Source organism: Camellia sinensis, chromosome 1 (genome assembly GCF_055761805.1).
Source record: "Camellia sinensis isolate YWXY chromosome 1, ASM5576180v1, whole genome shotgun sequence".
Lineage (NCBI taxonomy): Eukaryota > Viridiplantae > Streptophyta > Magnoliopsida > Ericales > Theaceae > Camellia > Camellia sinensis.
In genome coordinates, this window is record NC_138961.1 from 14,220,270 (window position 1) to 14,245,825 (window position 25,556).

The 25,556-nt window shown below is 32.5% G+C and overlaps 2 protein-coding genes across 4 annotated transcripts; one reads left to right on the forward strand and one right to left on the reverse strand.

Annotated features, from left to right (window-relative positions):
• The first annotated feature begins 1,546 nt into the window (after positions 1–1,546).
• On the forward strand, positions 1,547–7,516 carry ACR12 (ACT domain-containing protein). Of its 3 annotated transcripts, none has more exons than XM_028225819.2 (10): positions 1,547–1,915; positions 2,706–2,760; positions 3,772–3,894; positions 4,104–4,198; positions 5,014–5,098; positions 5,280–5,339; positions 6,554–6,609; positions 6,810–6,915; positions 6,987–7,055; positions 7,278–7,516. In XM_028225819.2, the coding sequence occupies exons 1-10, from the start codon at positions 1,743–1,745 to the stop codon at positions 7,338–7,340; spliced, it is 885 nt and encodes a 294-aa protein (XP_028081620.1). In that variant the 5' UTR covers positions 1,547–1,742; the 3' UTR covers positions 7,341–7,516. The 3 variants fall into 3 exon arrangements, with proteins under 3 accessions (XP_028081620.1, XP_028081621.1, XP_028081622.1); XM_028225820.2 differs by having other exon boundaries at positions 1,594–1,915; positions 2,706–2,742; XM_028225821.2 differs by lacking the exon at positions 3,772–3,894 and having other exon boundaries at positions 1,596–1,915.
• Positions 7,517–8,752: 1,236 nt separating this feature from the next.
• LOC114283020 (protein trichome birefringence-like 36) lies at positions 8,753–12,010 on the reverse strand. The gene is made up of 5 exons (XM_028225818.2): positions 11,529–12,010; positions 10,880–11,051; positions 10,066–10,247; positions 9,820–9,978; positions 8,753–9,237 (listed from the first exon to the last, which is right to left on the reverse strand). The coding sequence occupies exons 1-5, from the start codon at positions 11,861–11,863 to the stop codon at positions 8,940–8,942; spliced, it is 1,146 nt and encodes a 381-aa protein (XP_028081619.2). The 5' UTR covers positions 11,864–12,010; the 3' UTR covers positions 8,753–8,939.
• Positions 12,011–25,556: the final 13,546 nt, after the last annotated feature.

Here is a 25,556-nt window from a genome sequence, read left to right on the forward strand (position 1 = left end):
AAATTAAAGTGGAATCCAACTGCCGGTTGAGGTGGGTTTGAGTGGTTTTGTATTCTCTCAAGTAAGAAGATTACACTATAAAAATAATGAGCCGAAACTATTGAGTTGTGAATGAGAATTGTCTCATAAAGTGGACATCAATAAAGTTTGTCTTAGATTTAGATTTAGTCTTAGTTTGAACTGGGCGTAGACTTGTGTTTGTACTTGTGCATGTGTTGGGTTTGGTCTTGTACTTTAAGTTTGGGCTAAACTATGTTGTGTTGGGCTTATAACTTGTGCTTGTGTTTGAGAATTGGGTTTGAATCGAGTTGTGATTTAACATTAGTATCCATTTTGCGACCCATCTAGTTGGTTTATTCAAACATCATTATATACATATTTATTTGTATATATTAAGCGCATGGGAGGTTTAGACTTTTGTAACTTTCATCTCTTGATGATAAAGTTGATGACCATATTAGTGGCCATAGGTTTTCAACCTTTGTAACTCTAACCCTATTGGCTAGAGTTGATGGCTTTCGTTAATGACATTTGATGGCTCTATTGATGTATGGTCTTCATGGCTAAGGATTCCCCTACTTAGATAAATAAAGGACTTTTTCCCTCCAACTTAGAAGAATAATTTTAAAGAATTTTTTGATGAAAAATAGAGTTGGTCTTTTGAAATAAAAAGTTGGAGATATTTATTTTACACAAAAGAAATTTTTTCTTATCTTCTTTTGCTAGCCTTTTCTTTAATTATTGTTAGAGAGAATGCAGCCATTATCAAGTTCACCGAAGTTATTTAGAAAGTACTTTTGCATTAACTGATTTCGAACGTCGTATCTTGGGAGGCAGACGTTGGCATACCTCCAGCATCCATCAAGAGGTAGTGAATCTGTTTTAAGAAAGCTGTGGTATCATACAGGTTTCGGTTTGCTTATTTTCTTATTATTTGTTATTTAATTTTTCAGAATTTAGCTTATCATAGCAAGTTCTAATTTTTAGTTATCCATGTTAATAATTTGTTCATTTAGTAATGTAATATAATTTATTTTTGTATCTAATTGTGTCGTCTATTTTGTATTTTATCTTTTAATAAATAAAAAATTATTTTGTCATTTATATTTAATTTATTTTATATATTTTTCTTATATTATTATAAAAAAATACCAATAATAAATTCAAACAATTTAAATAAATCAAAATTCGATGAAAACAAACATTATCGTGAAATAAAATACTAATCCAAACATAAAAGCAAACCGATAGAAGCCCTGTTTGGTAGAGCTGTGGGAAAGTGCTTATAACTTATGTCTAAACAGCTTATACCTTATAACTTTCAGCTTAAGCTGATTTCCAACTTATTTTTAAAGTATCTCCTGTCCCACTCAAAGAATAAACTAATTTCTGACTTCCACAAAGTTATAAATTATAAGTTAAACCAAACACATCAAAATAATTTAAATTTAACTAAAAACTAAAATAAACTATAAATAATTTCTGCCAAACAGCCATATAGTCCGGATTCGGACAAGCCAGGACTCGCTGTCGATTGCAACAGCCCAAAAAAAGGTCCAATTATTTTACTCTCTCTCATTGCTAATAAGTAATATTTTAATATTTTACAATACAAGCACTCTCACTCATTTTAAAAACAAAAATTCACTCACCGATCAACAGATATATACATACATTCAGATCCCCCAGACACCGCAAAACAGTCTCTCACAGAATCCAATTTCTAGTTTTTTTTTTTTCCCATGGCAATCGCTGGCGCTTCCTCTTCATTCGCTCTCAGTCGATCTAGGTTTTCCGATTTCCTTTCCGTTTCCGCTCCCAAGATCTTTCTCTTCCAATCCTCCAAGATTGGATCCGATCTTCCCTCGATTCGCCACGGATTTCTTGGATTCCGAATCGCCTTTTCCCCAAGAAAGTAAGCCTAATCTGATTCTCAGAAAAAAAATTAAGTATGAATGAATTTTTTTTAGTGTTGCTATCAAAGTGAAACAATGAATACTCATCAGTCTTGACTACTATTCGAGCTCAGTGAAGTCCTTATGTTCGTAGAAATTTCCAAGTAACGAAAATTTTGGTGATTGTTATGGGTCGGTATTATAACCATCTTTATCTATTATCTTCATTCTCTAAGCAGTAAAGTCATAATAAACGTCTGTTCTGTTGATTTGGGATAAAACAAAGACACAGTTTTTCTCTTCTTTTCTTGCAATTTCTTGGTAACCAAACGGAGGATTAGATTTTATTTAAGGGTGATGATGAGATGAGTGATCATAAAAAGTTTTTCCTTGTTCTTTTCTGTTATGTTCTTACAATTTCTTGGTAATCAAGCGGACGATTAAATTTAATTTGAGGGCGATGAGTGAGTGATTCATAGTGGTTAGATGAATATTTCTGTTTGGGATTCTAATAATTGGTCGCGGTTTGAATACTTCATAGTACTTTTATTTTTGCAATTGATTGCTCTACTTGATAGTATCTGTATGTGTATGGTGGTTGTTGTTATTTAATGGAAGTGATTTGGTGGGTTCCTCATATAATATTTAAGTTCAATAATTTTTTCAAATTTAAAAGAGTCACATATTTGCTTGAAATTTCAGTTTCAAAAGCATTAGTGCAGTGTTGTGTTTAGATGGGTTTCTTGATTATATCAACTATCTGTGATGACACTGTTGTTAGTTTTTGATTTTGTTGAAACTTTTATGTAGGAAGATTGTGCATGCTTCTGTAGATGGTGTGGATTCGGTGGGTTCAACTTCATTGGTTAGTTAAATACTCCCTGCTTTCCCAGTTTTCTTACAAGTTTTGTTTGTGACTACAAATGCATGAATGTCCATAATCACATAGTTATGAAGTTAGTTTTTTTTATACATGTTAGTATTAGTGCCATTCGCTGAAATTGTTTTCTGCAACTGATGTAATTACTCTATAAAATGCATTGAACCTGCAAGGCTGCAACCTAGTTTTCTTTATTGCTTCCCATCTACTGAAGAAATTGTTCAGGGAATAATATGCAGCATATGAAATAAGTTGCATTAGACATTTTGCTGGTTGACTTGACTCAATCTCGTCTTTTGTTCAGAAATTTGGTTTTGACAGATCTTATATTCTTCTAGGCTTTTATAGTTGACATTTTATTATTACTCTAAAAATGTCTCTTTTTAAGTTTCTAAAATTGGGATAGATGTTGAACTCAGCAATGTTTTGGTACACAATGTAGAAACAGGGTATAACGGGGTATCATGCACGAATGATGGCAGTGTTAGTTTGTCTAATCTGATACTTTTTTGGAGAATTTAGATCTTTTCCCAGCAAATTCAAGCGAATTTGTAGTAGCAATTTCATCAGTACTACTTTTATGGATTTATGGTAGTTCCAATTGTCTAGCCCTTTTCTCATGAAGGATTACTCTAAACATGGCAGTTGAGCAGAAGGGTGATGGTCCTTTCCCCAGTGACATTAGCATGTTCGTTCATACGTTGCTGCAAGTCTTTTTCAAACTTTCAAATTTAAAAGTTGCACTGAGTGTTATTTATAGGGCACTAACCAGCTAGAGATGCCACTACAATTTTATATATATCTTAGTGACTAAATGTCCAAATTCACAAAGCCTCTGCAGTGTTCAAAAAAATTATACTTTACTGGCTGTGTAACCAGTCTCCCCCCCCCCCCCCCCACCCCCCCAATCTCCTTTGAGGAGTGTAACTGAAGTTCTTCTACCTATTTTTTATCACTTGCCTAGGTTGAAACATTAACACCATATTTCCATTTCAGAAGTCTGAGCAGGATGCTGATTATGTTCCAATGCCAATTGTTCAAATAGACCAATATTCAGATTCTGATGCAACAATTGTGCAAATTAGCTTTGGAGATCGCCTTGGAGCTCTCATTGATACGGTGAAGTGAATGTGACAATACATTGGACATATTATACAAATATGATTATAAATTTTTTTTGTTTTTGTTTTTTTGGCTGTCGGATGGTTTCTCATTTCTCTGGAAAGCTGTCATTTTTTAGGGTTTGGTGCTTTACATGATCTTTTCTTATCTTTATTCTCTTGAGTTATCTAATCTGCGGCTAAGATTATCTTGAATTGCTTGGGCAGATGAAGGCACTAAAAGATTTAGGCTTGGATGTGGCAAAGGGAACTGTTACTACTGAGGGATCAGCAAAACAAACAAAATTTTTTATTACACGATTGTGAGTAATTATTTTTGCATTTTTATGGTGCTTAGATAGAACTTGTAGAGTTAGAAATGATGCACTTGCTGGAAGTCTTTAGTGTAGTAACATAGGTTGTCAATTTCACTTGTTGATCCACCAAGTGTAGATTTTGTTGACTTTCATGCATGGAACTTGCAGTATGTTAGTTTCTTCATTTATTGGTTTTAGTGCATCAAAGCTATTCATAGGTGTAATGTGTCTATGGCTCGTGTTGTCAACATCTTTTACAATTCTGTTTAGAGGTAAATCGATATGTATCATTAAAACGTATTTTATATTAAATGCATTACAACACACATAAAAATACATGATATGATATAAGATATGTGGTAAATGATACAAACCATGAATAGTTGAATATTGTGAAAGTTGACGAAACACATTTTTTAGAAGTAATAATGAAACTTCTCTGAACTGTTGACAAGGAGGTTTAAAAGATTACCTTTCCTAATGTTAATTATTTGTTATCCTTGATGGGTGGGAGGGAGTCAAATGAGTGCTGTTGCTTTCTTTCTTTCTTTTTTCACCTGTAAAATGTCTACCTATCCCATGCTTGTTTGGCATCATAATTTACTGCGGCATCTGTCCCTGATGCCATATCTGAGATGGATGGATGGATAGTTGTGTGAATGTAAAAGAAAACTTGTAAGTGAACACTTGTCTCAGCAATATTGCTAAAAACGAACAGAATATTATTAAAATATGGCAACATTGTAATCTATTATTGAATGTCCCATGTTTTAACACAATAGTTGAAGGCATTTATGGATTCATCTTTATTAATGTGCTAGAGATACTGGGCGCAAAGTTGAAGATCCTGATCTGTTGGAGAGTATTCGATTAACCATTATCAACAACCTGTTGAAGTATCATCCAGTATGTTTGCTGTACTGAATACTGATGTATTCACTCTGTGAATTTGTTTAATTCAGTTTTTTTTTAAAAATATTTTCTTCATATCCTCGTCTATATAGTGGAAGAAATTTACTTTCATATTCCTTGCATTGCTTATGGTGGTCTGAAAATTTTCCTCACTTTGACCGTTTGTGCTTGTTAGGAGTCTAGTGAGCGACTTGCAATGGGTGAGGCTTTCGGAATAAAAGCTCCAGAAAAGAAGGTGATATAGTTAAGGAAACATAGGACTTGTCATTCTTTCTGATCTTCTCAATTAAGATCTCTATCTCAATGTGATTTGTCATATGATGCATGTTACTATTCTTTCTAGTGATGTACTACTGGTCTTCTTTATTTTTTGATAATTTTGATCTAGCTTGCTTAGTGTTGAAAATTTTGTCATCCATCATTGAGGACACATGATGTGACAAACCCCAAATTGAAGCAGCGACCTGCTGGTCTATGCAGATGGTCATAAATGTAGTAATGTGCAATTATGTTGAAGCTTCTGTTGGAAGTATAAGCTGTTTCTTGTATTTTTTCGAACTTTGTGTCAATGTGATTATTAATCACCACCTATGTCTGCCAGTGCCTTCCCTGGCATTATGTATTGAGTAGTGCTTTACAGGAACACAGTTTGTATTCAAAATTACATGAATTTAGCCAAGTTGCATGTCTAGAATACCACCAGTGTCAAATTAGTTCCTGAACTGCCAATTTGGGTGAAGTGTGTAAGGTTGATCATTAGAATAGTGTATTAAAAGTTCAGAGTTTTATTTCATACTTAAAGATACAAATACCTTTCAAAAAATATAATAATGTTTGATTCTTCCAACTTCAAAGTTGATTTGAGATGGATTATAGTTTTCTGGTGGTGAATGTGACTTGACATACCAACATGATCGATTTGGGTTTGTATATTGTGGCAAGGTGGTTGTTCACTCTCTTGAATTGTGTCAAATGTCAAAAGAAGTCAGGTTGAAATGTTGTTTCTTTAATCAAAAAGATTTTGCAATCATTGTTTTGAACTTTCATGTGTTCCACGAATCTGTTCTACTTTGGCGTTTTAACCCATGTTGGCTTTGAAATATCTCGAGTGCCACAAGTTGATATCCTGTTTTTCCACGAACTTCTGTGGATCATTTTTCCTTCTTTTCAAGCAAAGTTCAAGATGCAATGAAGATACGAATTGTTGTTTTGTGCTCAAGGTTTTGCAATATCTTTATGAAATGGCATGATGGAACCAGTAAAAGGGATGGAAATAAAGTTCTTGGTAATAAATTGCTGATCTATATTAGTTGTAAAGCTGATAGATTTCCATATGTTCAAACCTATCATTATTTTTTATTGTTCTAGATGTCATTCTTAGATACTATAACTATCTAGGATATGACTATTTACCTTTCCCATTCAATTTGTTTGTTTTGTTGTTGACAGCTTGATGTTGATATTGCAACTCATGTACAAGTCAAAGATGATGGACCTAAGAGGAGGTTTGTAACTTCATGAAATTAACATCAGAAAGGGTTCAAGTATTATTATGCCCAAATTTTTTTTTAATGTTATGTAATTCTACCTCAAAATGACTCATCGTTCAATAGTAAGATACTGAACCAAGTATGACAGACATGAAAAGTGTATCTAATTGGTATATCATCTGCATAATCCTCCTTTCTTTTCTGGATGAATTCAGCTTGCTCTATATAGAGACAGCAGATCGGCCTGGGTTGCTATTGGAAATCATCAAAATTATGGCTGATATTAATATTAATGTGGAATCCGCAGAGATTGATACAGAAGTATGCCATCTCTCTCTCTCTCTCTCTTCCCAATTATTGTCACTATCGACTATATTGCTGTCATTGTGCAGGGTTTGGTAGCCAAGGATAAGTTTCATGTCAGCTACAGAGGGGCAGCGTTGAACAGTTCCCTGTCTCAGGTAACTGCTTGGACATTATTGTAAAATTTTCTTTAACAAGTAGAGTGAACTGTGTTGAGGATTGTTACCTCAGCAGTTAGCATTTGTTTCTTTTATATTGCAGTATGGGTTTTCATTGTTTTAGAGTTTTTTGTTTTTATGGACATGCCATCTCTCTCTCTCTCTCTCTCTCTCATCTTTTTTTTATTTATTTATGAAAGAACTTCTTGTTTGACGATGCAGGTGTTGACAAATTGCCTGCGATACTACCTTCGGAGGCCAGAAACAGATGAAGATAGTTACTAGGGATAATGCAATTGATGTCTGTATGTCAAGTTGTACAATGTCACCTGTTGAATCTGAATGTATCAGGATAATCAGTTCATGTTCCTCACAACATTTAGAGATCTCTGGTAACAACTCTCTGATTCCCACAATTTTCAACAATAAATAAATAGATAAAAAAGAAGATAAGAGAACTAGTTACTGGTTGCGCAGGTCTTGAGCATCCTCCGCTCTGTGCCCCAATACGGCATGGAATCCACCGAAAATATCTTGTTACCTTCCCGAGTCCCCATGCATGAATTAAAATTTAGGGCATATACCCGTGATTACTTCATTTTCCTCTTGTTAATATTTGATCATTGGAGTTTTTTATTGTATCGATTTTATCCTTCAAATTTTTTACATTGTGCCAATTTAATTCATTGATTTCAGTTGAATTTCAAAAGGAATGTTATCGAATAAACTAAATGGATGTAAATGTAAAGGAATTTAGGGTAAAACTAATACAATTGGAATTATAAGACTATTAATTGACCCAACAGATAAATTACACTAAAAGGATTACGGTTGTAATTTACCATAAAAATTGTATTATGTGGCGGGGAGAAGCATGGAGCGGTCTTTTTAAGGACAGAGGATCATAGCCCCTTGGGTACAAGTTGAAGGTAATATTCCTTAATTAACCTTCATGGTGCTCACAACTACCAGGCACTTCCTCTGTGGAAATGAAAAAGCCTTCATTGATCATTATAGACAACCATCTTTTTAAAAAAGGAAGATTCAATCACATATATATACAACTTTCTTTCCCTTTCTCTTCTTTTCTTTAACTTTTCCGTAATGGAAGTGTGATTGGAAGATGCCCTAAATTACTGGCATGCTAGCTGATTGTATGACAATCATGTTTTGTTTGTTAGGTTAGGATTAACATTAATGCTGTGTTTGGTTAGGGGATTTGAAGATTAGGGGATTTGAAGAGGGATTTGGAAAGGGAAAGAGAAAGAGAAAAGGTGTGTGAAACTAGGTGAAATATAGGCATGCTTTATTCACATTTCACTTACTTTTTTTATTTCCCTTTCTAAATCCCTACTTAAATCTTCCAACCAAACACAGCATAAAGTGAGTTTATTTGGCTCACAAAACTGATTAATTTGTCTCCCCTTTTACCAATAATGAGTGAACTGCCTAATTTAATAGCCAAAGCTCTTTTGTTCCAAAATATCCATGACCGTTGGATCATGTCATAATATTCAAATATCATAATCTCGACATATAATCATTTTGAGTATTTTGAAATAGGGACGCAGAGAAATTTGGAACTTTGATACCATGTCCTAATTCCACATTATTCTCTCTCTTTTTTCATTGGATTCCTAGGATTGGTTAATTGTCACTTTCTTAAACTTTGTCTAAGTTTATTATCAGTGAAAAAGTAACAAAGAAAACCTGGTCAATTTCATTTGGTACCAGAAAGTCACACACCAGACAAATAGTCTCACAACATATTATCTTAAAAAACCAGGAACACAAAGTGCCATAGACTCTAAGAAGACAAAACAAAGCCAAACCTAATTTGGTAGAACAATAATTCTAACCACTCATTTCTATACATAACATAGTTTAAAGCAAAGCATTTAGCATTTCGTTCCAAGTATCAGGCACTCCAGGAAGGCACCAATGGCTACAGTCGGAGTTGATGTCTTTTAAGTGTTGCTTCTGTTTTTCTCCCACAGCTTTGGCATAGACAGAGGGATGCCCATCTCTCCGAAGCGCCGACATCGTCGTAATGTCTTGCAAGTATACTGGAAATCTCATCTTTTTCAACACCCCTTTTAGGATTATCATTTGCTGAGGAACATGAGGGTGGCTTGCAAACCCTAGAGGTTCCCTCTGATTGTAGCATTTCCAACCATTTTCTCTGCACAAGGAGTTGGGAAAATACAAAAAAAACACACACAAAAAAAAAAAATCAACAATGGAAACACACACATGAATTCATATACACCAGTAGTATTCATCCTTGTGTGTCCGCGCTTTACACGCATTCCTAAATTGACCTATTGAGTTTTGAAAACTCAACCAAACAGACTAAATTTGTATACAAGGTTCTATAATTTTCTTTATAAAAATTCAATTAACTCCACTAGAATTCTGAAAATTATCTCTCTACAAATTTGAAATTATTTTCCATTGAAAAATGTTAGGATACTAACATATTTACTAACAGTCTTACTAATACACTCACAAATTGATATAGGTCCATACCTAGTGATGGTTGATGCTATCAAAACTTGTGAGTATGTTAGTAAGATTGTTAGTAAATGCGTTAGTATTTCTAACATTGTTGTTTTCCATTTACTTGTGTTGTTTTTCTCTCTCTTGAATTTTTCACGTTGCTTATGTATGTTATGTTCGCCATTTTATCCATTTAAGATTGTGGATATGACATTGTCAAATAAAAAAATCGTGTATAGTTTTGCCAAATCCAGTTCTCACATACCTGTTATGCCTTGGTGACATGCTTCGAAAAATGACTCGAGTATTGCGAGGGTCTAAATTCAAATCTACCCATTTGGCCCATGTTACGAGTCCTTTTTCGTAGGCAACCATGGGGTTCAAATTCTTGTAAGCATTGTTTCCCTCCATGACGTAATCCCACCTGTAAAAATTAACAATGCCAATTCAACAAACTTTTGTTTGGTTGCCAAGAAAATGGATGGAAAATGTTTAGTGAAATTTCTCGCACGAGCTCATTTTGTCTGAGTGAGTCCACCAATGAGCCGAATCAAACACAAGAACATCAGCTCCTCTCCAATACTTGGCATTCTCTTCAATTAAATCCAAATGCAATACTCTCTTGTTTCCCTTTTCTTTCTTCAATTCTACTAGCAATGGAGCCCAAGAAAACTCAATTGATGTCTGAAAATCCTGTCAAATGTTTATGCTCAATTGAGTTAGTTATATTCACAAATAGATGAATACAACATATAAGAGTTTTAGAGACTAAATATTTTGGTCTCTAAAAGTAAAAATTTTGCTACAAAAGGCATTTACGAACCAATTTCTATCGTTACGAGGATAGTCGCTAAAAGGTCATCCCGAAAAGTCAAAAACAAAGTTTTTAGTGACAAAAATTTGAAAATATCACTAATAAATAGACTTTTAGGGATAAAATAATTTGGTCTCAAAATTGTTTATTTTTTTAGACAAAAAATTTGGTCCCAAAAGGATAATAATTCATAATTAATGTCCAATTTTCGTTGCTAAAAATATAATGACACTTTTTGTAACAAAAATATTTGGTCCCCATTTTATCCCTAAATTTTAGTCTCTAAAATCTTAATTTTTTTTATAGTAGATTAATTAACTGTAAAAAACCCACTTGAGAATAAGAAAATTAAATGAAAAAGATAATTTGGGTTTTTAGTATGATAAGCATATACATCTGCAAAAATTGATCACATAATAAGTCAGACAAGTGTTGTGAGAGTCGGGACTGACAAAGTATTCTATGACTAGTTTTTGTGCACATAAAAATGTTGAGAAAGAGAAACTCTTACCAAGGCGTGGAAGGCCATGCGAGGGCCATCATAGGTCACCTTCTTTCGACCAGTCGGAACAACTGATTGCACTAGGCACACAAGAGACTCCCATTGATTCCTCATTATGGAGTCACCCACTAGCATTATTCTTTTCCTTCTCATCTTTCCCAGAAATTCCAGTGCATCAAACCTAAATCACCAACAAGAAAATAATGAAGGTCAATGGAAGAATTTTTGGATAGTACATGCATAGAAATAGACAATTTTTTAGTTTTTTAGCCCATCCATTTTCTTGGTTATAATCATGTTTTGTGTTTGTTTATGTTTTTTATGTTTTTGAAAAAAGAAATAATGCAAAGTTTGAAAATATTCACTGTTTTCATTTTTATGTAAAAACAGTTTCTAAAAATTCGAAAATGATTTTTGTTGTTTCTAACAAAAGTGAGTGATTTTCAGTAATTTTTTCAAAATCATTTTTTGAAAACAGTTCACTAAACAAGTTTTTTCTTTTTTCAAAAATTGAAACCAAAACACAAAATCACAACCCAAAAGACCTACTGTCACAAACATTAAGAAATGAAATTAACTAGATCTCATTGTTATATATACATTATAGTACTACATATCATGTACATTTTCAGAACTTAGAAAATATTTTCTAGTTTACCTTGGGATAGAGCACTTGTGTGGCTTCCACTTCCATTTCTCATAATCAGAATCTGGCCTTCCATTCTTCTTACAAGTCACTGCAGTACTAAGATAAGGGCAACTCGAGTCGTATAGCGGGTAAGATTGATCATAAACCCATTTTCCATACGAAAAGTCGCAAGATTTTAGAGCCGATCGTTGACTCTGAACCATGTCAACTTCATCGCCTTCCTCATTGAGCCATGACAACGCATTGTTGATGTTAAACTGCATGGATTTGCCATGGAAGAAGCTCAAAAAGATGATGGTGAAGGAGAGGAGGAAGAAGAGAGAGTTGGGTTTGGGTTTAGCCATTGAAGGGAAAGAGATGGGATAGAGAAAGTGGGAAGGTTGAGAGTGAAACAACCTAATGAAGAACTATGGTTTGTATGTTGGAAGACTATAATAAGTTTGAGTAAAGTTGCACCATTTAGGCATGACTTGCGGTGAGATGGGCCATGCAGTGTTCTTTTTACTCATTACTTTTGCTTCTAGTAATTAAGATTCTTTTTTATTTTTAGTTTTTAAAGAATTGCTACTCTAATTCAAAAGTTAGACTCGTTCTTTAAATTTAATGATATAGTAATTTATTGAAATATTTAATGCAAGTCTCTCTTCTTCCTTCTTTAATTATCGGTCAATTGTCTCTTTTGTACATCACTGCGCCTTAAAAATAGATCTCATAGTGTGCTTCTATATCATTTTTCTCTTTTTTGGAGGAGGGGCAAAATTGGAAAATTGAAGAGAGGAGAGACACTAAACTTTTTAAGAAAAATATTATCTATTATGAATTTTTAGTTGAGTGGTAAAATTTGAGGATAAGATTTCATGTCATAAGTCCAAGAGGTTACTGAAAGTTTGTCTGGTCATTAACTTTACATTGCAAGCTAGCTCGAACATTTGGTTATAAAAAAATAAATAAATATCTCAAACACTTTCCATTTAAATTTTTTCTCCTAAAATGGTAGCATTATTGATAACTAAAATAATAATACTTAGAAAATTGAATTAATAGTCTATATTCATTGTAGATATAACTTATATTTTATTAATTTTAAATTTACGCTGCATACACTCTCAAAATAAAATTTCATAATTCATACAAATTGTTTAGCTAAAAAATCACTCAATTTTTTTTATTTATTTATTTTATTTTTTGAACGACGCAAAAATCACTCAAATTTGGTGCCCGTGACTCAAGCGTATGTAGGGCATGCTTTAGTGAAAAAAAATTTCAAAGTCAGAAAGGTGTAGGGTTGGTTAGTTATATAGTTTCGGGAAAAATGCTTGGGAGTGCTCCCACTAATTAGGTGGCAGTAGGTCTCGTCATTAATGATGTAATGTTTTGATTTTGGAGTTGTGCTTTTTTTTTATTTTTTATTTTTTAATACATTAGTGCTATTAGTGGTGATGTTTTTAGTGGGATGAATCATTGTTGATAGTTTCGGATAAAAAACACGCAAAGCATGCGGGCACTGAGCACCCACAACAATAATATCACTCTCTCTGATTATAAGATCATCCCAACTAACGGTTGTGATCTTTTGATAGATTAGTAAATTGCTAACCTCCTATGCGCGGTTTGGGAAGCGAGACTTTAGCCTAATTTATACTAAAATTTATAAATAAAATAGATTAAAATAATTAATAAGACAAAATGTTATTTCAAATTCATAATCATTTTATTTTTTTTCTCATGAATATCACATCAAACCATAAAAAAAATCTAATTATCTTTCTAAACATAAAAATTTTAACCTACTCAAATAACAAAAAACTAAAATAATCTATTAAAATAACAACTTTCCAAATGCTCACTATATATGTCATTGCTTGCTTGCTTTCTTTCTTTCTTTCTCTCTTTTTTTCCTTTTCTTTTTTAACGATTTACCTACAAGCTCGGTTTACTCTGTCTTTTTTTTAAAAATAAAATTAATTTTAAGAAAATAAATATTAAAAAGATATTTTCTTTTATAATAAAAAAAAAGAAGAGAAAAATCACATAAATTTTTTTATTTTCTTAGCAAAACTACATTTTAATTTTTTAATTTAAAAAATAAAAAACAAAATAAAGAAACGAAACCAAAATTAGTCTAAGGCTTCGTTTGGTATATGAGTTAGGGTTAAATTAACCAACAAAAAGATAAAATGGGTTAATTTAACCAATAAGATAAACTATTAAATCTAAATCATAATTATTTTATTTTTTCTCTTACAACCATCAAATTAACTACAAAAAAAAGTGAAAAAATTATCCCAAATAAATTTTTTAGTCAGGCTAAAGCCCTGTTTAGCAACATCACTTTTTATTTTAAAAGCCAAAAAGTCATTAAAAAACCAAAAAATTAACAATCTATACCAAAAAATTAAAGATTTTATTTTCTCTTTACTTTTTGCACATCTTTTAGTCAAAAATTAAAAAGTCATCCTAAACATACTAATTTTTTTACATAATATTTTAGCTAAAAAGTTACTAAAAAAAGCATGTTTCCAAACGAAGCTTAAGGCCTCGTTTGGCAAGTGACTTTTTTAGCCAAAAAGTCAAAAAATCACTAAAAAAAAACTAAAAACCCAACAACCAATACCAAAAAGTCAAAGATTCTCTTTTCTCTCTACTTTTTGTACATCTATTCGTAAAAAGTTAAAAAGTCATCCCAAACATACTAGTTTTTTTTACATCACACTTTAGCTAAAAAATCAAAAAAATACTAAAAAAGTCTATTTCAAAACGAGACCTAAATAATTAAAAAGTCAAAAAATTATGTTAAAAAAATTTATCCCCAAACGGTGCCTAAATGACGGTTGGTTTGGAAAGGACAATGATGCAAAGCAAATGTAAGAAATGATCACAACTCAAGTTACAACTTTAACATCATATGTTACTAATCTCTGGGGTACCAGGATCCTCTAAAGCGGAAGCCTGAAGTGATCTCCTAGAGTGAAAGAATCCAATGGCTGAAAATAAAACTCACAAAAACGATATCGTTTTGGTGAGTAATTTCAAAAAAAAAAAAAAAAATTCAGCTTTAATTGAAAACATCGAAAGGGTTCTGCAGATATGAAGGCATTTAGAGAGAGAGAGAGAAGGGCTGAGATGCTGCTGCCGCAGCCCACTCCCGACGCGTCGCTGCCCCGCTGCTGCCGCTGCCCACCCCCGACTTGCCGCTACGATGCCGTTGCCCGCCATACTCCAACAGATCGAAGAAAAGAAGACATAAAGCAATAAAGGTCAGCCATCTCCATGTGCCCATTTCAACCACAACATTTTCACAGAGAGAACCTACTAGTACCTGCAAGCTGAAACACAAAATGCAACTTTTTTCCTGAAATTGTACCAAAAGCCCTTTTATCATTTCTTTTCAGAACTCAATATATATATATATATATATTTGAAGAAGAAGAAGAAGAAGAAGAAAAACCCCTCTTATAATTGTGATTCACTCCAAAGTAAGAGAGAAGACACCGTATTTTATTAAGAACAAGAGATTACAGTAATGTGGATTTATCACAATACCCACAAAATTATCCTATTTTTACCTGTTCATTGGAAAGCCCAATATGCAGACATTCATTCAGATTGTGAAACCAAATGTACCAAAATAGAATAATAAAAGCAAGAAAGAAACTAGACATTTGTTATGTAGTTACAGACGGCGGCAATGGCGGGGCGACGGTAGGCAGGGAGGAGCGGCCTCTCTCTCTCTTCTTCTCTCCCTCACTCCCGCCTTCTGCTTCTGCATTAAACCTGAATTTTTTTTATTTTTTTTTGAAATTACTAACCAAAACGACGTCGTTTTGGTTAGTTTTATTTTTAGTCCTTGGATTCTTTTACTCTAGGAGATCACTTCAGGCTTCCACTTCAGAGGATCCTGATACATCTTTGGGGGTGTCGTGGATCAATTTTTAGCTGTTCGTTTTGTGATTTGGATTAGTCTATATGTTTGTGGTTTGAAAAAAATTAAACCTGTAATTATTTGCAGTGCAAATTGTGATTTATATAGATATAATTTGTTGATATGTAGGCGGTTGTGGACACTTTATAGATCGGGCTTTCCTTTAAAATTTTATTTTTGAGCTTTTTTTCTCATTTTTAAAATATTTTTTTGGGCCTTTTTTCTTCCATTTTTTAAATATTATTTTGGGTCATAAAATCACATATTTCTTATCATTAAATCATTATTTTTCCAAATGATTTATCCCAAATAAATTACAAACTATCTATCCAATTTACTTGCAGAAGGAAATAGACCGTAAGCACAGGTTAGGATCAGTCAATTGACTCACATTCACTCTGCAGAAAATGTATAAACTAAACAACGTATACAAATACGAGCAAGCGAATGTAGATGCAGGTAAAACTTGTGACCCGTCCGCAACCCGCAAAATAAGAAAATCCTAACTTGCACCCGATCCTAACGATTATACGAAACCACCCAAATAGGTGCGAACGATTCGGGTTGGGCAGCTTTTGCGGATCAAATAACCCTATGCCCAGCCCTACTAAACTCTACATAACGGGGGTGTTTGGTGAGGATTATGGAAGTAGCTTTTAATATGAGAGTTTGTATTAGACTGTTTGATACAACTTCTACTTATAATTTTTTTGGCATAAATAGTTTAAATAAGTTAAAAAAAACTAATTTGTCAAAAGCTGGGTGATGAGTCTTTTTAATTTCTATTTTCTTATTATCAATCTTTAACTTAAATAATCTCTACCAAACGCTTCCAATGCATATGTATACTCTATGGGTGTGTTTGACTGGACGAACTGGATAAGAGGGGATTAAAATCCATTAGACTTGAATCTTAAGACTGTGAATCTCCCAGACTATTTGGTTGGATTGGATGTATATCCCGTGTTTGTTTTCTCATGAAATTAGATGTCTAGAAAGAACTATTTTTAGTGAATCTAATATTTGGTTAGACGGACTGGATAGGATAAATGAGCAAAAGATTATTTTACCATTTTTCAAATGTTTACTAAGTAATAGCAATATTAAATATATCTTTAATACTTTAATTATTTTTAGCTAGGTTAAACAAAAATTTATTTTATTTTATTTTTTACACAATTAAATAAATTTATTTTTTTTAAATTAAATAAATAAAATACCAATAAAAATATATGTTATTTTTTTAATTAAAATTTTAAGTAAATTTATTTTTAAAAATAATAATAATTAAATAACGAAATTAAATAAAACATCTATTAAAATTTAAATAATGAAATTAAATAAAATATAAGCAAAATTTTAAAATAAAAATCAATAAAATATCTATAAAAATTATTTTTAAAAATTAAATAAATAAAACATCAATAAAAAGTTAAATAAAATTATTTTATTTTTAAATTGATACATTTAAATTTTATTGAATTTTACTAAGTATAATATATAATTAAATAGTAGAGGGTCAAAATGGTCATTTTACCACCTAATTCCAACAGTAAATAGTCCCATGGAAATAATCTCACCCCCCCCCAAGATACAATAGTCCCTCATATGAAGGATATGGAGTTTGGCCTGACTCCATGTCCGGCGGACTAAAAAAAAAACAAACGCCGAATAAAAAGTTTCCATCGGATTACAATCTGAACAGTGTTTAGTCCCCCCTAATCCCCCCCAATCAAACACACCCTATAAGTTTACAACTTTTTATATTTAAGATAAATTACAAATACATCCCCTGAGATTTAATTAAAATACAAATCTCCCATGTGGTTTTGGAAATTACATTTCACTCCCAGAGGTTTCTAATTTGTAACAAATCGTCCCTTTTATTAATAAATCATCAAGTTAATTAATAGTTTTTAATGATATTAAAAATATTTTTCAATTAATAATTTAAGTAATTTTATTATTGTATAGGAGAGTAATTATGCATTTTATTTTTTTAGTTAATTCTGTTAAATAAAAAATTATAACAAAGGAATATTTATAATTTTCTAAACCATAAAAAATAATTTGTGTTTTAAACAAGTCTCAAGAAATATATTTGTAATTTATCCTTATATTTAAGTTCCTTAGTTAAGATATTGTACTATTATCGGATCGAGTTCTACTAACGGTTGTTTATCAAATGTTTGTTAATAATTTCATTATATTAAAAAAATTAAAATTTTAATACACATTTCATATTTTTATGTACTTTATATATTTTGTCACATACTTTAATACATTTTGTACCCATATAGTATTTCCTTATTGAATTAATGGCAAATTATTAATTTGATTATTATAATTTTTATTACAATAGCATTGACTTTAATTTTTTATATTGTAACCAATGAAACTAGCTTGATTGGTCAGAATTCTCACATAGTGATTCGAATATCTCCACATGTATATAGGTTTTTTTTATCATGTATTAAATGGGGTTTTCTCTCTTATGTTAAAAGTTTTTTTTTTTGTATTGATAAATTATATGTTATATTCGATTTTCATTAGCATGATTATAAGAGCAACTCTAAGGCAAATTGAACATTTGAGACATTTTGTGTATTGAGGTTGCCATTTATAGCCTTCAATACAATGGCCTTGTTTGTCATAACTTAAAAAAATTAAAAAGTTAAAAAGTCACTATCCTATTTAAGTCACATCATCTTATTTAAGTTACATCATCTCTTTACCACATCACTTCAAACCCAACTCATACCCAACTCATATTTCATAAAAAATCAAAAAGTGCACTTATTTAGATCATGCCAAACCACCCCAATGTTTTGAAAATCAGACTAGACCAACCGGTTCGACCGGTTAAACTGTCGACCGGTACGAATCGGCCCGGGTTGAAGCAAACCGGTTTGCTATGTTTGGTCTAATATTGAAAAAGTTGGCGTAAAAGAATTTGAACCTAACACCTCAAGTTTCAAAAAGTATGAATTTTTAGTCTGCTACCATAGTTTCTTTTTAATATGTAGGAAATATAAAATATTAATTGTATTCAAACTAATTTCTCTCAAACAAATATATAATTGATATTTTTACAAATAATATTAATATAAGCATATATGTTTGATGAATATATATTAAAATATAAAAATATTTTAAATGAATGTATTTTATTTATTTTTAAATTATAAAAATAGTCATAAAATAATTATGACATCACGGTTCGAATCTAGTTCAACCCGAAGGTTGGACCAGTAACCCGTCCACCCGATCTCTTTTCCAGTTCGCTCACCGATTCAATTTTTAAAATATTGCTTCAATAGTCTATTCAAAGCTAAAGTATTTTGTCATTTTTTTTTTTTTTTCACTCTCTCCGTGTAGGAGTGTAAAAATGACCCGCAGTCCGGGATGGGCCCGGCCCGTTTTGGCCCAAGCTCGAGCCTGAGCCCCTAGGACTAAGCCATTATTTTGAAGCCTCGCCCGTGGCCCGACCCATAGGCTCACTCAAGGCCTGGCCCGATGTAACAACTCCGACCTATGATTAACATTAATTTATGATTTTATGTGCCTAATAAGTCACTAAGATCAAATTTTGGATTTATTCCATATGTGTTGCATTATTTGTGTTTCTATCTATTCATTGTAGGAATATTTGTTTGAGATTCTGCTATATTTTGCGAATTGAAGACCTTAGTGGCATCTGATTCTGAAATTGATTTGATTTATGTGTTATGTGGAATTTATAGAATTTTATGATAGGTTTAATTGAAATTCGATTTGGAACGATTAAATTAGAATAATTAATGTTAATGTGATTAACCTAAGTCAATCTTAATTAAGCCACTTTAATTAAGTCTACCTAAGGCTATTTAGACCCTCTTATTTTACTTTGCACCCTCATTCCCTACTCCTTGAGCTCAAAAACGTGTGAGAGAATGAGGGACCAAGAGAGAGAGAGAGAGAGAGAGAGAGTTGAGATCAACAAGAATTGTTGGAATTTGGAAGAATTAGCTTAGAATCTCAGTGTGCTCATCATCTAGATCTTACTTGAAAGGTTGAGGTATGAATTCAACACTTAGATTATATAATTATGATGTTTAGAACATGAATTCATGAAGGTTATGTTGAGTTAAGCAAGACTTGAGTTAAATAAGATGGTAGAAGGACCATACCATGCATGCATGTTTATTCCTTTACAAATTGAGCATGATTTCCAAGAATTCCCTCATGCATGTCATGAATTCACCTTGATTTTGGGAAATTATCAAGTTTTATGTTGTTTATGGCATTTGATCATGTTTTGATAAGCTCAAGATCAAGAAAATTCATGCATGTTATGTTCATGAAACATCCATAGAGTTTAAGTTGAATTTTTGAACAATTGACATGCTTTTGGGCCTTGATTTCACAAAATGATCTTCAAAACATGATATTTTGTGAGTTTCTAAATGTTTTCCAGAACTTTGGCCTAAGAGGATGAGTTTTGAAGTGTTTAGTTTGAGTTTGAAGCTTGGAGATCAAATCTGGAAATTCCAGAATTTGAATCTACGCTCGAGCGTAGGAGTTCATGCTCGAGCGAAGCACTCTGAATGCGTGCACTTCCGTTCGAACGACATGATACCCGCTTGAGCGTGAAATGCATATATCCAGAAGTTCACATGTTTTGCAATACGCTCGAGCGACAGAAGTCACGATCGAGCGAGGGCCTGAGTCTCATGCTCGAGCGGAGATCGAGCGTCTGTTGAGCATGAAAAATAAGTAACCAGTACTTTTTCAGAGTTTACAATCCGCTCGAGCTAAGGAAGTCACGCTCGAGCGAACCCTCACGTTTTGCATGTCCGCTTGAGCGAGGAAAGCCACGCTCGAGTGTGGACCTTGTTTTCAGCAAGTTTTGAAAAATATTTTCTAAAGCAATTTTTGCATCCTCATTCCATTCTAGGCATTCCTAGTCCATGGTTAAGACTCCATAATAAGAATAAGGGTAGAAACACACTAAGAACAAATGAAATAAGTTATGCACAATTCGAACGTGTGTTTCAATATATGTATCTGTCATATTCTGTAGGTCACGCGCCACAAGTTAAGTGAATTACCTACTCTACTCGTGTGACACCTGAATGTTTTAAATTTAACATTACGATAAAATAAATAATAATAATAATAATAATAACAAAATAAGTATATATATATATATATATATAAATACATGTAGTGACGATAATAATAATAAATAAATGTATAATTTAGGAGATTGAGAATTTTATGGTTAAATAAATACGTTGTGAAATATTACACATTAAATATTTTAGTAAGTGGTAAGTGGTGATTTATAGTTGGGTAGTGAGGTTTTTAGACATGAACCTAACTTATCATTACACGTAAGTTTTAGAAGTCATCTTGAATTACCAAAGAAGGTAATAACTTTTAAATTAAAAAAAATGGTCAAATGGTCAAAATATTGCTAAGTCCTAAGAAGATGGATTAGTCAATGGTCAAGTAAAAAGATAGAATTCAAACAAGTTAATTAATAAAATGGATAAGGGTGGACCGAAGTAAATAGCAAGTTTTACACGTGTCAAAATTTCGGAACTATCTGTGACTTGCTACCCACGATTTACTTCCCTATAAATGGGAAAGAGTGGCATGTTTAAGGCAACGGAAAGAAAAAAATAGAAAGTAGATAAGAGGACGCACGGGTGAGCATCTTGAGTGGTGGTGGAAAGAAAGGATAAATGAATTAATTTAAGGTGAGTTATATTATACCTTGAGTTACCAAAAAGTATTTTTACTTATGTTTTGACTTACCAAAATCTATTTTATATAATTTATGTTTTATTAATATATTAATAAAAGTTATGTTTTATAAAAGTTTCAGCTACGTGGTTTTATTTCTGAACCCTATTTGTTTAAAAGTGAAACCCATGGATATGTTCGTTTTACTTTTAAAGAATATTTGGCTATGACCTTATATGAAAATATGTTTTGTGAGTACCACCACGGGAGTTTCATGCTATGGGGGACTTAAAATAATCATTGGCTAGTGTTTGACCACTTTGTGGTCCAGTGTTGTCATGGATCCATTGACCTCTGTAGTGATTGTTACTTTAGTGATGTACCGTAGTTACAGTGATTATTTCAGTTTCTGACACTTAATTAATTTGTGTATTCAACTCAACCCAATTTATGTTAATGTTTTAGCTTAAATAAATATCCATGGCCATTTTGTGCCCCTACACTCATAGTATGATATTTCTCACTCTGCTATGTGTTTATAGCTGTTACCCCTTTCAGGTGACGAAATTTAGCGGGATCAAGATGAAAAATGAATCGCTATGTTATTTTATTTTCTATCTTTTATTATTAGACTCTTGTAGTACAATGAAGTTCAAGTAACTATGTTTTAGTTCCTTTTAAATAAACAGTTAGTACCCAGTTATTTATTTTAATTTATTTAATTTATCCGCTTGCGCTGTGACTACAGAATTATCCGAATTACATTATTTTTATCTTGTTACGACGCAGAGACTTTGGGTACCGGGTTTGGGTCGTGACAACTCGTCTACTTAGAGCCGTCTCTTAATTGTGAGTAATAACTTAGTAAAACTATGTTCAACTTTATTTATTTTCTGTATGATGAATTCAGATCTATTTTCTGAAATGATATGTTCTGTACAATGAATGATTGTCCAATTTCTGACAATGTATTCGTGGCATTCTTAGCATTATGTGATATCTGTTAGCTGTTACCCGGTATCAGAGGTTCCATTATGGAACTTATTATATCTGTCATCTGTTACTCGCACCGGAGACTCCATCATGGAGTTCAGCATGTATATTCTCTGTTACCTGGATCCGGAGGTTCCTTTATGGAACTGGTTATTCATAACCATCATATGTTTTGCATTTGTTCTATATCTGTTCTGTTAGCTCTAATAGATGTACTACGTATGATTAAGCATGAACTCTGATTTCTGTATATGATCTGAGCAAGAATATGAATATGAATATGAATCTGTTATGAATCTGTATGGACATTATTCATTAAAACCCTTTACTCCGTTATTATTCACTGGGCTCTAGTTCACTATTTATATTATGTATGTAGGTGAGCAGGCATGTGACCAGGCCCAAAGTTGACGGCCTATGTTTCAGTTTTTGTCAGCCAATATTTGTAACTCCCGAGGAGGTTCTGGATGGAAACAAATTTAGTGGCTGTTTTTGTGGTGTACTAGACTTTGCTCTTTTTAAGTGCGGGCAAGATTTCTGTTTATATGTTCATGGAGTGATGTGTAAATACTATATTTTTTCACTTCGCTCGCAAGTTTTTAAAAGTTTTAAATTATTTGTCTATCTGTCCCATGTATGTCATTACAGCTCATTAGACCTCATATATTCTGTATATTTGCTCTCGTAGCCCCTAACTATATGATATTCTATTAAGAGGCCTTTGGTAATCCAATGATTACTGGCCGGTTACGATACTAAATCCATAGGGGTAGGTTTGGGTCATGACACTCGAGGCCTGTCTCGCCCGAGGTTTAGTGCATTTTATAGTGAAAATTAATAAAATTTTTGTAGAATTTTTTTTTTTTTTAAAAAGAAAAAATTTGTTCAGGCCCACCCAAGCTCGACATAGGCCCAGGCCCACTGCCCTGCTGAAGGCCCGAGTATCCCTGGGTCTGGGCTTTGGCCTAATTTTTTGGCTCGTGAGTCGATCCGAGTTGAAACCCGCGAGACCTGATATGGGTCGGATCGGGCCAAATTTACACCCCTATCTCCATGTAGCTACTCATTGGAAGCTAGGCAAATTATTCTGCCTACTACTCATTCCCCTCATCCATCAATCAATCCTCCGGAGTTATGGTTTAAATAATCTTCCTCTATTTAAGAATATAATCATGTTTATATAATGGATTAATTACCTAAAAGTCCTATCTACATATTTGGTAGTAGCTTAGGTTCTGTCAAAAAGTTTTTGAACCAATAAGTCCCATTTACAGGTTACGCCAAAACTGAGAATGTTCTCAATTTTCAAAATAGAGAATGATTTTAGTATATAATTATCAAAACTAAGAAATTTTTCAAAATTTTTTTCCTAGTATGAACTGAGGATATTATCAGTTTCGAGAAATTTCTTAATTTTTTTCATGATTAAAATTGAGAATATTATAAACTGAGAATGTTCGTAATTTCAAATCAGAATTCAGAAGAATCAATAAGTGCTAATGATGAAGTTAAATTTAATACCTGGGACACCATCTATGCCCTTCTTATTTTTCAGAGCATTGCCACTGTCTGAATTGCCGTCGTCATCGTCTGCGATGTTGGGTCCGATTATAAAGAGAGAGTACGGTGCTTTTGGTGCGGTGACTTTGGAGAAATTGAAGCTCAATATGACGTAGAAGCAAACCACATCAAGTCCTGAGGTATGTGTTTTCTTCTTGCTTAATCACAGCCTGTTTGGCTTCTAAGAAAAGTATGGGATTGAAAAGAAAGATAATTCTACAAACTTGACACATCAGTTTGCTGAATTGAGTTTTTTTTTTTTCATAATTAAAATTGGGAATATTATAAACGGAAAATGTTCTCAATTTCAAAAAAGAGACTCAGCTTAAGAGTATAATGCAATGTCTTGTATCTGAGTACCTGGTTCTGCCTTTACACAGTGACTCTAGTTTAACAGAGAGTTTGCAATTGTGGGTCGTGGCTTGCTTTGTGTTGCGATTGTAGAATTTAAATCTGGAAATCGATTTCTTACTCTAAATCTGGATTTCAGACCTCATTTTAAGAACTGAGAGGACTTTCGCATCAAGAAATTTAAGAAATCTACTTCGAAAAATAATGTAGTCGAGTTCATAGAGTTATGATTTCAAATCTGGTGAAATTTTTGACTTAGAAGGTTGCAATTTGGGGTTCGATTCGAAGCCCTGGTGTGACCTAGGTACTTCTTGACCTGTTCTTGGTTCGATTGGGGGGAACTTGAGTAGGCTTCACGGGCGATCTGAAATGGATCCAGATTTGGATTCCTTGAGTTGCGAACTCAGAGCACAAATTGAAACCATCTGTTGATTTCAGTGAATCGAGTCCAGAACAACCCAAGTATGATTTTTATTGCAAGTGAACAAAACCCAGATTCGAAATTGATTCGATGCGAGTCGCGGATGAATTCAAGGGCAGAAGTCGTAATCTCAAACTGAAATCCAAATTTGAAGTCGAAGAGTGACTTGCGAAATTGATTGATCGAGCTTCAATCAACAATGAATCAAGACCCAAATTACCCTTGTGAACTTGAATCACCCATGTCCATCGAATTGAAGTTGCGTGGAATTTCGAATTGCAATTGTAAAGAGAGAGAGAGAGATATGAAGACAGCAATGGCTGTTTGGCAGCTATGGAGGAGGTCTTGGAAGCATAAATTAGTCTATTAAAAATTAATGGAACTTGAAGGAGCAGATAATTTCATCTAAGACTTAATGGATTACAAGTTCACAAAATGAGACTTGTATGTAAATGCCCCTTAAATAATCTCCCTATATTTAAGAATATAATCATGTAAACGTATTGTTTTAAAAATAATTTAATAATATATTTTAAAAAATTGCAAATATTATGTCAACACTTTCATGTAGCATGTCATAAATAAACAAATTATTATGTTATATTAATTTTTTTTTAAATTAGTTAAATTAATTTAATTGAGTAGTTAAAATAAAAAATATTATTGAAATATACACTAGGTAAACTAGTTATGCAAAATAAAGATAATAAGTTTTTGTGTAATGTTACCAGGCATTTTGCCCAACAAGATTAGAGTGCTATATTTTATTGAATTTTATTATAATATCTTATATGAATCAAATTATTTATTTTTTAATTTTTGTATTGTGTCAAATTATAATTTAATTGATAACCCTTGTTAAAACTTGGGTAAAGTATAAATATCCTATTTGAGATTTGTTCAAAATATAGATTGTGCTATGTGATTTGAAAAATTATAAATACTCTCTGATTAGAATTTTTTATATAATAAAATTAATTAAAAAATTAAAATTCTCAACTGATCTCCTACCCAATGATAAAATTACTGAATTATTAATTGAAATAAATTTTTGATGTCA

What these genes read in the sequence shown, in the direction of transcription:
- ACR12 (XM_028225819.2), top strand. Translation starts at nt 1,743, where the DNA reads ATGGCAATCGCTGGCGCTTCCTCTTCATTCGCTCTCAGTCGATCTAGG. An exon ending in ATCGCCTTTTCCCCAAGAAA is followed by an intron (nt 1,916 to 2,705) that starts GTAAGCCTAATC and finishes ACTTTTATGTAG; the next exon opens with GAAGATTGTGCATGCTTCTG. An exon ending in AAATTTTTTATTACACGATT is followed by an intron (nt 4,199 to 5,013) that starts GTGAGTAATTAT and finishes TTAATGTGCTAG; the next exon opens with AGATACTGGGCGCAAAGTTG.
- LOC114283020 (XM_028225818.2), bottom strand. Translation starts at nt 11,863, where the DNA reads ATGGCTAAACCCAAACCCAACTCTCTCTTCTTCCTCCTCTCCTTCACC. An exon ending in CACAAGTGCTCTATCCCAAG is followed by an intron (nt 11,052 to 11,528) that starts GTAAACTAGAAA and finishes TTGGTGATTTAG; the next exon opens with GTTTGATGCACTGGAATTTC. An exon ending in CACTCAGACAAAATGAGCTC is followed by an intron (nt 9,979 to 10,065) that starts GTGCGAGAAATT and finishes TAATTTTTACAG; the next exon opens with GTGGGATTACGTCATGGAGG.